This window comes from Typopeltis vanoorti, chromosome 10, assembly GCF_054136105.1.
Source record: "Typopeltis vanoorti isolate ZY-2024b chromosome 10, IOZ_Tvanoo_1.0, whole genome shotgun sequence".
NCBI classification, from domain to species: Eukaryota; Metazoa; Arthropoda; class Arachnida; order Uropygi; family Thelyphonidae; genus Typopeltis; species Typopeltis vanoorti.
Genome location: NC_143558.1, coordinates 83,594,053 through 83,606,949, shown reverse-complemented (window position 1 = coordinate 83,606,949; position 12,897 = coordinate 83,594,053). Strand labels below are relative to the sequence as shown.

The following is a 12,897-nucleotide window of genomic DNA, read 5'->3' as shown; positions in this document are numbered from 1 at the left end:
GTGGGCAGTCTTTCCTTGGTTAAAACAATCTTCGACAGACTGTCATGTAAGAAACTTTAATCCCACTAGCTGTCAAGTCTCTATTTAAGTCCGCAGCAGACAATCTTGGAATCATTTTGCTTTTCTTAACTAGTAAATGATCTTGAGTAAGTGTAGTTTTCATTTTTCACCTTCATTCTTCTCTTCTGTCAGGAGAAAAGGTACCTGTCTTCCTAAATGTCTTTAAAATCACATTAACAGTACCCAAACCAACACCACATTCATCATCTATTTGTCTTTGAGTCATGGATGTGTGCTGAGAAAGAGTACATATTTTTGAACATTTTCTTGGAGTTTATCCATTTTATAGCTACACAAAATGAATAAAACACTGCGAATGTCAACCTGTTTACACTAAAATGCACAACACTATTAATGAACATCGTAGAGACAGTTGAAACACATAGTACATAACCAAAATAGTGAATTAAACCAAAACCAAAAACCTGACAAAAATACGGCTTGTTTGGATTATTGTTTGCTACTGTACTTTCAAAAACTACTACTGGTAAGAAAAAAGATTACAATAAGTAAATAACTATATCGTATTTTAGTGAAATTCATCTTGTGGTAACAAAATGTGCAAAATTCTCAATGAAGAACTATTACAGTGTTCCCCAGTATACAAAAACCTTCACTATTGAAAATCGGGAAATAGCTTGAACAATGGTGATTTAATATGAAAATCAGTGTACTTCCAAACAAATTATTTTTCAGTATCATTTTGAAAATGTTATCTTTCAAAGATAATTTTTTCAGAAGCATCCTCTGAAAGAGGATGCTTCTGAAAAAGTCTTTATCATATATATCATTAGCTTCATGTGGTTACTTTTGCAACAATCAAAAGAAAAAATTTACATCCAGCATTATGGATGCTCACAAATGTTTATTCAAAACTTGCCTGTTAAGTTCACTAGTCGTACATACACATACTATAGCTATTTTTTTTCTACCTGTCATTGCATAACATTTTTTTCATAAGTGTATAATAATGTACAACATGTAACATCTATTAGCACAGTTTTTTCTCTACGCAATTATTTTCCTCTTCTTTCTTCTTTTTCCTCTACACAATTATTTCATAAAATTTTTCCAGAAATAATACCTATATGCTAACCACTCGGCCAGCCAGGCTGGCCGAATGGTTAGCATATCAGCTTTCCAGCCAAAAGGCTGCAGGTTCGAATCCCGCTGTGGGCATGGATGTTTGTGATTGTCTGTGGAAGTGGTAGTGGTCAGCGGTCGATGGCGTTGGTGTAGTTGGTGGATTGTGAGTGGTGGAGACCAAGTTGTAGAGTAGGCGTCCTCCCTCGATGAGTCTTTGGACTCCCTGGAGGTGACAAATAATAATAATAATAACATTTTAAATATTATTTGCCATGTTAAAAACTGCTAAAACCATACAGAGGTGGCAGCACAGTGCAAAGTAGTAGCAGTACTGCATGTGGCTAAACAGATGTCTTTTTATTTCAATGAATATTAATAATTTTAGTAATTATGATTGGTAATATTTTACTAACATTAGACTGTGTGTGTGTGTGTTCATTTATGAATTTAAATACATCACATCATCCAAAAAGATAACACTTTCATAGCATCGATGCATACAAGGAAACTGGTGGACAAGGATTCTTTGTTCACTGAGGGATTTTGTATGAAGTAAAGTGCATTCTCTGCATTCATTTCCAAGAATGAATGGTTTATGGTAAGATAGCAAGTGTATCAGAAATGTTTTGTGTGCAAGCAAGAAATGCGAGTTGTGTGAAAGTGCAAGAGTAAGTAACTAATATTAATGATATAAGGCAGGATAGTAAAAGTGTTGTAGAGAATGTGGAAAGAGTGAATGAAAGTGGGCAAAATATGAGAGAAAATATGAAAGAAGTGGCTGAAAGTAATGTGGATAATGAGGTGACAGTGAAGAGTGAATAGTACACTTATGCAGAGTCCTTCACAGGACAAAATGTAAGCTAGAACAATGGTGATTTAATATGAAAAACAAATTATTTTTCAGTATCATTTTGAAAATGTCATCTTTCAAAGATAACTTTTTCAGAAGCATCCTCTGAAAGAGTGCAACTGGAGAAAAGACTGGTTTGTGGTACAGCAGGAAAGAAAATGAAAGAAAAAGAGAATGGCAAAAGTATGAAAGTGCAAGAAACTGGAAGTAAGGAGAAGGTATTATATGGAGATTCAATGATAAGATGTGTACTTAATAAGAAAGTGATGAAGGAATGTTTCCCAGATGCAAAGATCAAGGATATCATTGAAGCTGTGAAGCTGTCAGTTTGCAAAGGGAATAAGTGAAAGAATTCATTGTTTTAGCGGGCACAAATGATTAAAAGGTGAGAAATATGCAATGAGAGACGATACAAAAGAGTTCTGATAGAAGTCAAAAAGAAGAGTGAGAAAATAAAGATTGTGAGTCTACTACCTTGGTGTGCTGGGTCAAATAGAGAAGGACCATGATTGATAATGAGAAGATAGTGCAGGATGACTGGTGTGCAGTTTATAGATATATGAAGTGAATTTGATGGACAAAAGGTCTTATATATATATATATATATATGATGGACTGTGTTTGGATGGTTTTAGAGTCAGATGTTTGGAGAGAGCATTATTCAGTGAGAGGTTGAAAGTGCAAAATCAGAGTAACTACAAGTATTGTGTGTGTGTGTGTGTGGGGGGGGGGAAACAAAGGAAGATGCAGTAAAGTCTGAGTTAACTATAAAGTAACACATATGCCACAGTATATAACTTTCTTATTATGTAAATATTTCATCTTATGTATCATAAGACATCATCAATACAATTTTCGAAGAAATAATAGGAATTGAATGAAAAAACTGCAGTGTGCATGCTTAGATTGGAATCTCTCTCTACATATGCAGTCGCATGTTCATGGCTTAAAAATGATGGGCTGAAATTCAAACTACTTAAATTAAAATATAACAGCTAAATTTATTTAATACAATTGAGGATAACATCCCAAACTTTAGGAATAGTGAGACAGTCATTTCAATTAAGATTAGGTCTATGAAGCCTTACTTCTTATTAATTCTTCTTATTAATATTTCAACAGTTGGCTTCAACACTTTCTTTATATAAACATTCATGTTCATATAGAGATCTATGTAGTAGCTTAGCGTTATTCCAGTGGATCCTGTGGTTAGCGTTTTCAATTCCATGTTGTGCAAGGCCAGATTTATGGGGTTTATGAGACAGATGTGGTCTTGATGTTCAGAGATACATTTATTTATAGATCTTTCTGTTTGTCCATTAGTAAGACAATTTACATGAACATGGCTTTGTATATGCCAGGTAGCATCATTGGTGAGAGTTTGTCTTTTGGAGAAGGTAGGTAGCCATGAGTTAATATTTTTTCATAATTTTTGCCACACGTTCAGAGATGGTATGGTATAGGAGTTTTGTGGGCTTCTTCTTGTCTGAGGTGATTCATAGGAGAGTGGTTGATAAATAATATCATCATCAAATTCCTGCCATGTACCCTCAAGGGGTGTACAGGATATGATATTACTACATGAAAAAAAATTTACATCATTACTAACTTACTATCTACAATTTTCCTCCAAATCAGTCTGTTACTTGTCAAGACTCCAACATTATCAGATCTTATATTTCTATCATCTAAGGCACTTTGTAACGTATCAATACACCTATATCTTGGTCTTCTTCTGGGTCGTTTTCCTGCCAACCTGGCAGAGAACACTTGTTCTGCTAATCTTTCTTCACCCATTCTGTTTAAGTGACTATACCACTTGAGATTAGCTCTGCTAACGCATTCCTGGATGCTGACAATGTCAAGTTCTTTCCTAATATCCTCGTTTTTAATATGATACTGCCACTTATGTCATCTGTTCATGCCTCTAATCTTTCTCAGGACTCTCATATCTGCGGTCTCTAGTCTTTGGTCAAGTGTTTTACTTCTGACCCAGCTCTCAGATCCATAAGTTAAAACTGGTTTGAACACTGTCTTGTATACAGCTAATTTAGTGTTCCGAATAATTTCTCGCTTATTCCATATGAATTTATTCAATTGACTTCCCACCATACCAGCTTTGCTGATTCTGTTATCTATTTCTATATTTAATTTACCATCTTCACTAAAAATTGTGCCTAAGTAGCTGAAATGTTTTACTTGTTCCACAGGTTCTCCATTCACAACACAGTTGACATTTTCAATGATTCTGCCTATTTTCATTGTCTTTGTCTTTTTAATGCTGACCTTCATACCATATCTATTACAACAGTTATTCAATTTAGTCAGAGAATCCTGCAGACTTGTAGCAGATTTATTTAGAAGTATAACATCATCCACATAAAGCAAAGAGCTGACATTAACATCTCCAATTTTGATATCATGTTTAATGCCACTTTCCTTCATAATGTGATCCATATAGATAATGAATAACAGAGGGGATAATGTACATCCTTGTCTCACACCAGATTTAACATTAAACCATCTTCCTGTACGTCCTTCAATTCTAACTGCTGACTTACAACTCAAATAAAGACAAAGTATTGCTTGATATAATGCCCCATTGACACCATATAACTGCAGCGTATAGAATAGCTTCTCTCTTGGCACCTTGTCATATGCCTTTTCCAAATCGACAAAACTTAAATACAGATCTTTTTTATATTCCCAGGCTTTCTCGACTATTTATCGTAAAGTGAAGATCTGATCCTGACAACCTCTATTTGGCCTGAATCTAGCTTGTTCTTCACCAAGCTTTTCTTCCACAATTCTTCTCAACCGTTTCTCAAGTACCCATACTTGAGACTCCAATCATCAGGAATTCGTCCCTCTGTCCAGGCTTTCTGAACTATGCAGTGCAGCCACTGTAAGACTTTTATACCACCATACTTCAGCATTTCTGGTCAAATATCATCTACTCCTGCTGCCTTTCTGCATTTCAAGCCTTTGATGGCTTGTTTTACTTCAAGTATGGATATGTATTCCTGACTGCATGCCTGGTCAGTGGTTTTTACCACTATGCTGTCATCACTGCTTGTTTCATTTAGCAGTTTTTCAAAGTAATTACTCCATACTTCAACGATTTCTTTTTCTCCCGTTTTCATGTCACCTTTATCATCTCTAACTCCTTTTACAGCACTCTTTTCTCCATTCCTAAGCTTCTTCAACAACCTCCAGAATATTTTGCCACCTTCTTGATATTTATTTTCTATATTCTTGCCAAAGTCCTCCCATGACTTTTGTTTAGCTAGTTTTACACAATGTTTAGCTTTCTTACATTTGTCTCTGTATTCTGTAAGAGTAAAAGCTGACTTATTTGTCAGGACCCTTTGATATGCTTTCTTCTTTTCCTTCACTGCCTCTTTAACTTCCTGTGTCCACCATGGAGTTCTAATTTTTCTATCCTTGCACACAACTTCACCACATGCCTCTCTAGCTGAATCAATGAGGGCTTTTTTTCAAGGCTTGCCACTGAATCTCCAGGGTTTGATTCCTGTTCTCAAACTCTTTCATTTTTTCTTCAATAATCTTTGTGTATTTTAGTCTACAGTTCACATCTGAGAGCTGCTCAACTTTTATTCGCTTTAAAACTTTCTTACATGTTATTCTTTTCAATATGAAATTCAATTTTATCCTGCTCAAGACTAAATAGTAATCACTTCCAATTTCAAATCCTCTGTACACTCTGGTGTCCTGCACCAGGGAGAAAACATCACTATCAACAATAACATAGTCAATGAGACTTTTCTTATTCCTTGCCTCTTCTCTCCATGTGAATTTGTGCACATATTTATGTTGGAACATGGTGTTAGTAATAACCAGTCCATGTCCTGAGCAGAAATCCAACAGGTATTTGCCATTATTATTAGCTTTGCTCTTTTCTCCAAATTTTCCCAAAATATTTTTGTATGTCTGACAATCATTTCCTACTCTGCTATTTAGATCCCCAACAAGGACCAACTTTCTTTTTTCGTTGTGTCAGTTGCTTTTTCTAAAGCATCAAAAAATTCGTCCACTTCTACCTTAGTAGAACCTTCTGTGGGACCATAGGCACAAATAAGTCTCATTGTCCAGTTCCCCATTCTCATATTTGCCCACATCACTCTACTTGAGACTGCCTGCCATTCAAGAAGATTAGCCTCGTATTTAGTGTTGAATACTATGGCAAATCAAAAACTCCTTCTTTTCCTTGATTGTCATTACCTGAATATAACATTTTGTATTTATTGTTCAGAAAGATCTCACCAGTTTTTGTCTTTTTATTTCAGTCACCCCTATTATGTCGATGTGGTACTTATCTAATTCCTCAGCTAACGGGATAACGATGGATAGAGAATTGAAGTTTAGAGGGCATATTTCAACAGTTGGCAAAATAGCTCAAAGGATTGCTCAGATGTTGAAAAACACATTAATGATTAAAGATAGGTAGATTATTATTCCTCTTTATAAGGATACGAGCTGGCCATATCTTAACTATCATGCACAAATTTGGTCATCTGCATTTCTCGGGGGTAAGAAGGTGGTTGAGAGGATTCAAAGACAAGTAGCCAAGCTGGTGAGAGGTCTGTGGAATATGATGATACGTTGAAGGTATGTGGGTTGCAAAGTTGATAGGCAGAAAAAGCGAGACATAATATAAACTTATAAATTATTAAAAGGGTTCTATTGATAATTACTATTAATTGTTATTCATAACTATGATACAGTAATATATCATTTATCCAACCCCATCAAAAAGACAATTTGCCTTTTTGATAGTTGAAGGGTTGGATATTTACATGGCACAATTACAGGGTGCTGTACCAAAAGTCAATCAATATGCTGGGGTTGGCTAATTGAAGGATCACTAACAAGACCAGAGGAATTGTAGATTGCTGTATATGGCCAGCATTCACAAAGTTCAGAATAAAGCTTAAAATCAAATTTCATACCTTATCTTTTTGAATTCTCATTAAATCTATATCTCTTTCCTTGAAGTGAGGATCTCGTCCAGGGTCTTCTGGTAATGTAACTTTGCTAACCTACAAGTATTTGTATAAAATCAATATAAACAATATAAGAGAGTAAATAATATGTAAAGCAAAACAGAATGCTAATACAATGTTATCATGTACTTGTCCACTGATAACATGCATCTTGTACTAACTCTGATATAAACTGCTAACTGCAATATAATGGTTTAGATCTTAAAATAACATACTGAGGTTATGGGACAGAATTCCAAAGGATAATTACTATTAATATTTCTATGCTCTCACAGAAAGTTGAAGCTGCACATCTATCACTGTTTCTTTAGAAGCCATGCTGACAAAGTGTAGTCAGATGTTCGGAATATGAAGTAATGTTTGGATATGATAATACAATAGCTCAAAAGTCAAATAGTCAAACTCACATAGGGAAATAAGTGCCACTTTTAACCTCCTATTTAAATGCATATACTCATTTCCCTATGTGAATTACAAAATACAATAAAATTTATCCAGCGACAAATGTAAATTGTGTATATCATAAGAAAAATATATTTACTTAAGGAAGGACCACTAGAAATTAATGGCATGAACTATACAAATTTGTATTAAAAATATCAGCATAATTTAATAAAATAATTTATCTACTGAGGATTCTTGCTCAAATTCAGAATGAAATAAATCAATACAAAGGAAGTTTTTTTTTAATGTGGCTCCCACCTATGTTTGTGGATAGGTTAAGGATTTTTTTACCTCCTAATTTTTTAAAATTAATTTTGCATATATTTTTTGTATATTTTATTTATTTTTTACACAGTTCGAAAACCCTACTCTTGAGACCAAACATGGAACTTGTTTCAAAGACAATTCACACCTTCAGTAAGGAGAACAATGATTCTCAACACCTGGCAATGTAATTTATCTCCCATCTAAAGACATTCACAAAAAACAACCATGCTCATGACGGGATTTGAACCTGCAATAGCTAGAGAATAGATGTATAACCATTTGGATATACATCTAGAGAATAACCATGTGGCTAACTAGGCTGGCTCATCGACAATTTTGTAAATATAACCTAAGGAAATAAATAAAATAATTAACTATTTTACACAAATTTTTAATGGCAGTCATGACATAATAAAGTTTACTATTTTATACTGATAATACTATGAAAATAATAAAATATATAATGAAAATACTAAAATGAAATACATTTTCTTTAATCACTGAAATAACAAACTGAAAACAAATGGCACTGCCTGTATAGGAATGTAAGGAATAAATTGATGCAATGTTAATGAGTTCAGTTTAAAAGCTGAAAGGTTTTCTTATGATACATTTAAAAAAAAAAGTAAACAAAAACTTGGAACTGTTATGCAATCATTCTTTCAGATTTTCAGTGCACTAGAGGGATACACAGGATAGCCTCTTAAACTTAGACATTTGCAGTAGATGAGCTTGGTTGCCCTTCCATTTCATATACTATGGTGTATGAAACGGGAAGCATATTCAATGCATATACCTCCTCAACTCCCAATTTGTCTTCTAAGACAGACACAGAAAAGGAAGAGATATTAGAATGCAGTCCCTGAATGAGAATGATAAATCAGATGGGAGTTCAGTGGGTGAACAACATGGTTCAGCTTGAGATGTATAAAACTATCTGCAAAAGGAATAAGGAGAGTCAGGATAATCATGATTACCAAGTGCATGATCAGTACAATGCACACTAGAAACAAGACTGGTGGAAAACAAAACCAAATTATGAGAGGAAATTAGATTAGCAAGCCAAAAGGAAATCCAGAGTTCTTTTATAAAAATGTGGTTATGTTTTATATCCACATTGGCTGCAGCATTTGTAAAATTTGTCTTTACTTTAATTTTTAATTTAATTATTGTGTATACATATATACTACATAGAACTATACTACATAGAACTAAAGTTTCTCCTTTACGTCTCTTCTTTACTTATGCCAAATTTATGTTTCCCCCCTTTTATTCCTTGTATACTACATAGAGCTAAAGTTTCTCCTTTATGTCTCTTCTTTACTTATGCCAAATTTATGTTTCCCCCCTTTTATTCCTTGCCTTAATCCTATATTGTAAGTATGACCTGACTTTAATTCAATTGTTGCCAGCCATACGTCTGTGACTTATGCAGTCCATTAAGCTCTTCAGGTTGGCAAAATTTATTTGTTTTTTGACTGCACCAACCAGACTGAATTTCCGAGAGTGAGGGATTTAAATTTGGAATATCGGCAATGCAAGGGCTCATAGCTATAACAGAAGTTTCTATTTATTTTACTTAACACTTAAGCTAGTTGTGGCAATATCCTATCAGCACACAGGTTCGTAATTTTTTTCGAGATAGTGCACTAGCAATAATCAGATTAGCGTGTTGTTTAACAAGTCGTTTATTTAACAAAAAAATGTAAGTACATGATACACAAGTAATATGTTATGGCTATTCTTCCTAGCTTATCTAAACCCTGATTATCACATTCTATTATATAACATACACTATCATATGCATTCTATACATTACTCTATTACACAACACGTGTTATACATAATTAAGACAAACACTTATTTCATACCTTCACACAGTTGCACATATCTGTAAGACAAGAATATCAATATATTACAGCAACTCATGGACCTTCCTTTACAAAAGTCCATTATATTAAACGAAGGTTCTGTTAGGACATCTCATTCCGTTCGTTGTGTTGATTAGGATACTTCTTGTTCTCACTCGAATGTCACAGAAATTCAGCTATCTTTAATAGCATCTTAATGCAAGGAATGAACAATATCTTTCCTTATGAATAAATTACTGGGGAGACTTGGACTTCACTTTCGAGACTTTTCCATTGGTTCCTCTCCACAGGTGCTGGTGGTTGTGGAGAAACACGGCAACTTCGGAATTTCTCGGAATACTCGGGAACTCCGGGGAACCTTAGCAAACAGGTGAACCCCCTAGAGAATGAGCGGACTCCTGGAGAACAAGTGAAGGTCGTTTCCTACTCACTAGGTCTCTTAAATATCCTTTCTGTTCTTTGTCTTTTCCTCCGCAAATTTCATGCCTATCCCCAGGCGTGCTGACATCATTTTTACACCCATTTTTTTTTTTTTTTTTTGAGGTCTTTTGTTCTTGATGTTTTTTCAACTTTTGCAAGTCCCTGTGACCTTTTCCTTTTCTTTTGTTCTCTATTAATCTGGGCAAATTGTTTGCTGACTCATTTCAAAGAATAATCCTTCTCCTTTGTTTTGAACACAATAGTTTTACAGATAACATTAATTCTCGTAGACAAGCTTATACGTTGGTTATGCATTTCTAAATTACTTAGGGAATTGAAACAACGTAGATCCGAATATAAATTAAAGTCCAAGGGAGTGAAGAGGACAAGATAGTTTGCTATTTGCAGATTATTTAGCTCCATTACAAAATACAGACTGGTTAGTATCTTGGGAAAGTAGCTTGTGTCCTTTCCATAGCAAAACCACCCAAAACCAATATATCCAACAAGGAATTTAAAGCCCTACAGGAATTGAGAAATAATAAAGAATTAGTTATCACCAAAGCGGATAAGGGAAATGCAACTGTAGTACTTAACCAAAAGGACTACAAAGGTAAGCTGAATGCTCTTCTATTAGATCGGGCTACTTACCTCCCTATCAATTACAACCCCACCAACTCACAAATTAGAAAACTTCACAGGCTCCTTAAGAAAGTCACTTCTTGGCCTGTAGAAGTTACCAACAGATTAAAACCGTTTAACTCTATACCCCCCCGTATTTACGGACTCCCAAAAATACACAAAGAAAATGTGCCATTACGTCCCATAGTGGATGGCATTGATTCCCCCACATACAAATTAGCTAAACATTTGGCCAAAGAGCTCACACACTATACTGGCAACACACCATCACACATAAAAAACTCAGCCCACTTCAAAGCCAGCATAGAAAACCTTACACTCCAACATACTGACATAATGGTCAGCTTCAACGTCTCCTCCTTATTCACAAATGTCCCACTCAAGGAAACTTTAGAGCTAATCCAAGCTAAGTTTTCTCCCAATATCTCAGCCCTATTTCAGTTCACAATGCACTCAGGCTATTTCGTTTGGCAGGGAAAATTCTACAAACAAATAGAGGGGACAGCCATGGGCTCACCACTCTCCCCACCCTTGGCCAATTTCTTTATGGAGACCTTTGAGGAAAAAGCCTTAGCCTCTGCCCCACAAAAACCAACTATATGGCTTCGCTATGTTGATGATGTGTTCGCTATTTGGCCACATGGCTCTGAAACACTCCTCTCCTTCCTTACACACTTAAACAACCAACACGCCAGAATCAAGTTCACCCTGGAAAAAGAGGAAAACAACTGCCTCCCTTTCCTAGACACACTAGTCACCTGCCAGCCTGATGGAACTTTGGTTTTCTCAGTTTACAGAAAACCCACCCATACAGGCAGATACATCCACCAATAATCCCCCCCCCTCACAACAAAATGGAGTGGTAAAAACACTATACAACAGGGCTAAACTAATCTGTTCTAACGACATAGCCCTTAACACTGAACTAAATCACATCCTCAACACTTTCTCAGCCAATGGCTACCCCCCCAAAAAAAATCCAAAAAATATTAAAACCTACAAACCACAGCCCCCCTCCTCCCCCCTCCACAAAAAAGATTACTCTAAATCCATCACCATTCCCTACATCCGAGGCACCTCAGAAAAAATTACCAAAATTCTAAAAAAACATGACCTCACCTCCTGTTACAAGCCTTACAGAAAATTGGCATCCCTTATCCGCTCTACCAAAGACCAACCACTTCCCCTAGACCTACCTGGTGTATACCAGGTCCCTTGCAGTTGTAAACTGTCGTACTTTGGCCAAACAGGCAGGACAGCGAATATCAGAATTTCTGAACACAAGGACTACATCCGGTTTTACAAGTATAGCCATTCTGGTCTTGCAGACCATGCTCTGGATACTCGCCACAGAATACGGTGGAAGAAAGCTACAGTAATACACCGGAGCAAATATAAATACGAAAGATTATTTATGGAATCAGCCTCTGCCCTAAGAAACTCTCCGTACCTCAACAAATTTGGTTGTATGCGACTGCCCCAAATTTGGGAGGCATACATCAGCAGACCTTCAGCCCAACGGCCAAGAACGCCTACTTAGCCCGCCAGAGGGCACCATCAGGACTTCTAGGAGAACGATAGCTTCATATCTTCATTCTCAGTTACTGTATTGTTAGTACCTGTGTGCAACTGCCTTTTTGTAAGTTCCTTTTGAAAATGGCAATGTGACATTGCCGAAATATCGGAAATATTAATTAAAGTATAATTTAATTTATATTTGGATCTACGTTGTTTCAATTCCCTAAGTAATTTAGAGAAACAGATAACATTAAATCATACATATTATACAATACAACTGATTTTTCATTAATATTTTACATTACTTTACATTATAATTTATGCAATATTCTGATTTGAGACCCTTGTAAAATCGAGTAAAGTCGGTAAGTTATGGAATAACTTATTACACGAGATTTTACACTTTACCTAATGGAAATAAAATTGAAAGAGCAATTTTATGGAATATAAATTTGAGAGTGATTATGACAGAAGCAAAAAGAAATGTCTGAATTACTGAGTTTATCATCCAGGTGGAAATAATATGACAAATGATGATGGGAATAGAAAATGAAAAGTTAGATAAATAAATGAGATACACAAAATTTTACAAATCCTCAATGAGAACATAGCAGTAGGATATAAATGGAATATCTGCAAGTATATTAAGAGAAGGTGGGAGAAAACTAGCCCTGCTTATGGATAATATTTTTTAAGTCAAAGGGAGTGAAGAGGA

The 12,897-nt window shown here is 35.4% G+C and overlaps 1 protein-coding gene across 2 annotated transcripts in view; it reads right to left on the bottom strand.

Annotated features, from left to right (window-relative positions):
- The window catches only part of LOC150102550 (cytoplasmic dynein 2 light intermediate chain 1), a 372,826-nt gene that overhangs the window by 17,395 nt on the left and 342,534 nt on the right, over nucleotides 1-12,897 (bottom strand). For both annotated transcript variants that reach the window (XM_090398816.1, XM_090398815.1), the window contains one exon: nucleotides 6,967-7,056. In XM_090398816.1, coding sequence (XP_090254942.1) covers nucleotides 6,967-7,056 — 90 coding nt within the window. The remainder of the gene's footprint in view (nucleotides 1-6,966; nucleotides 7,057-12,897) is intronic.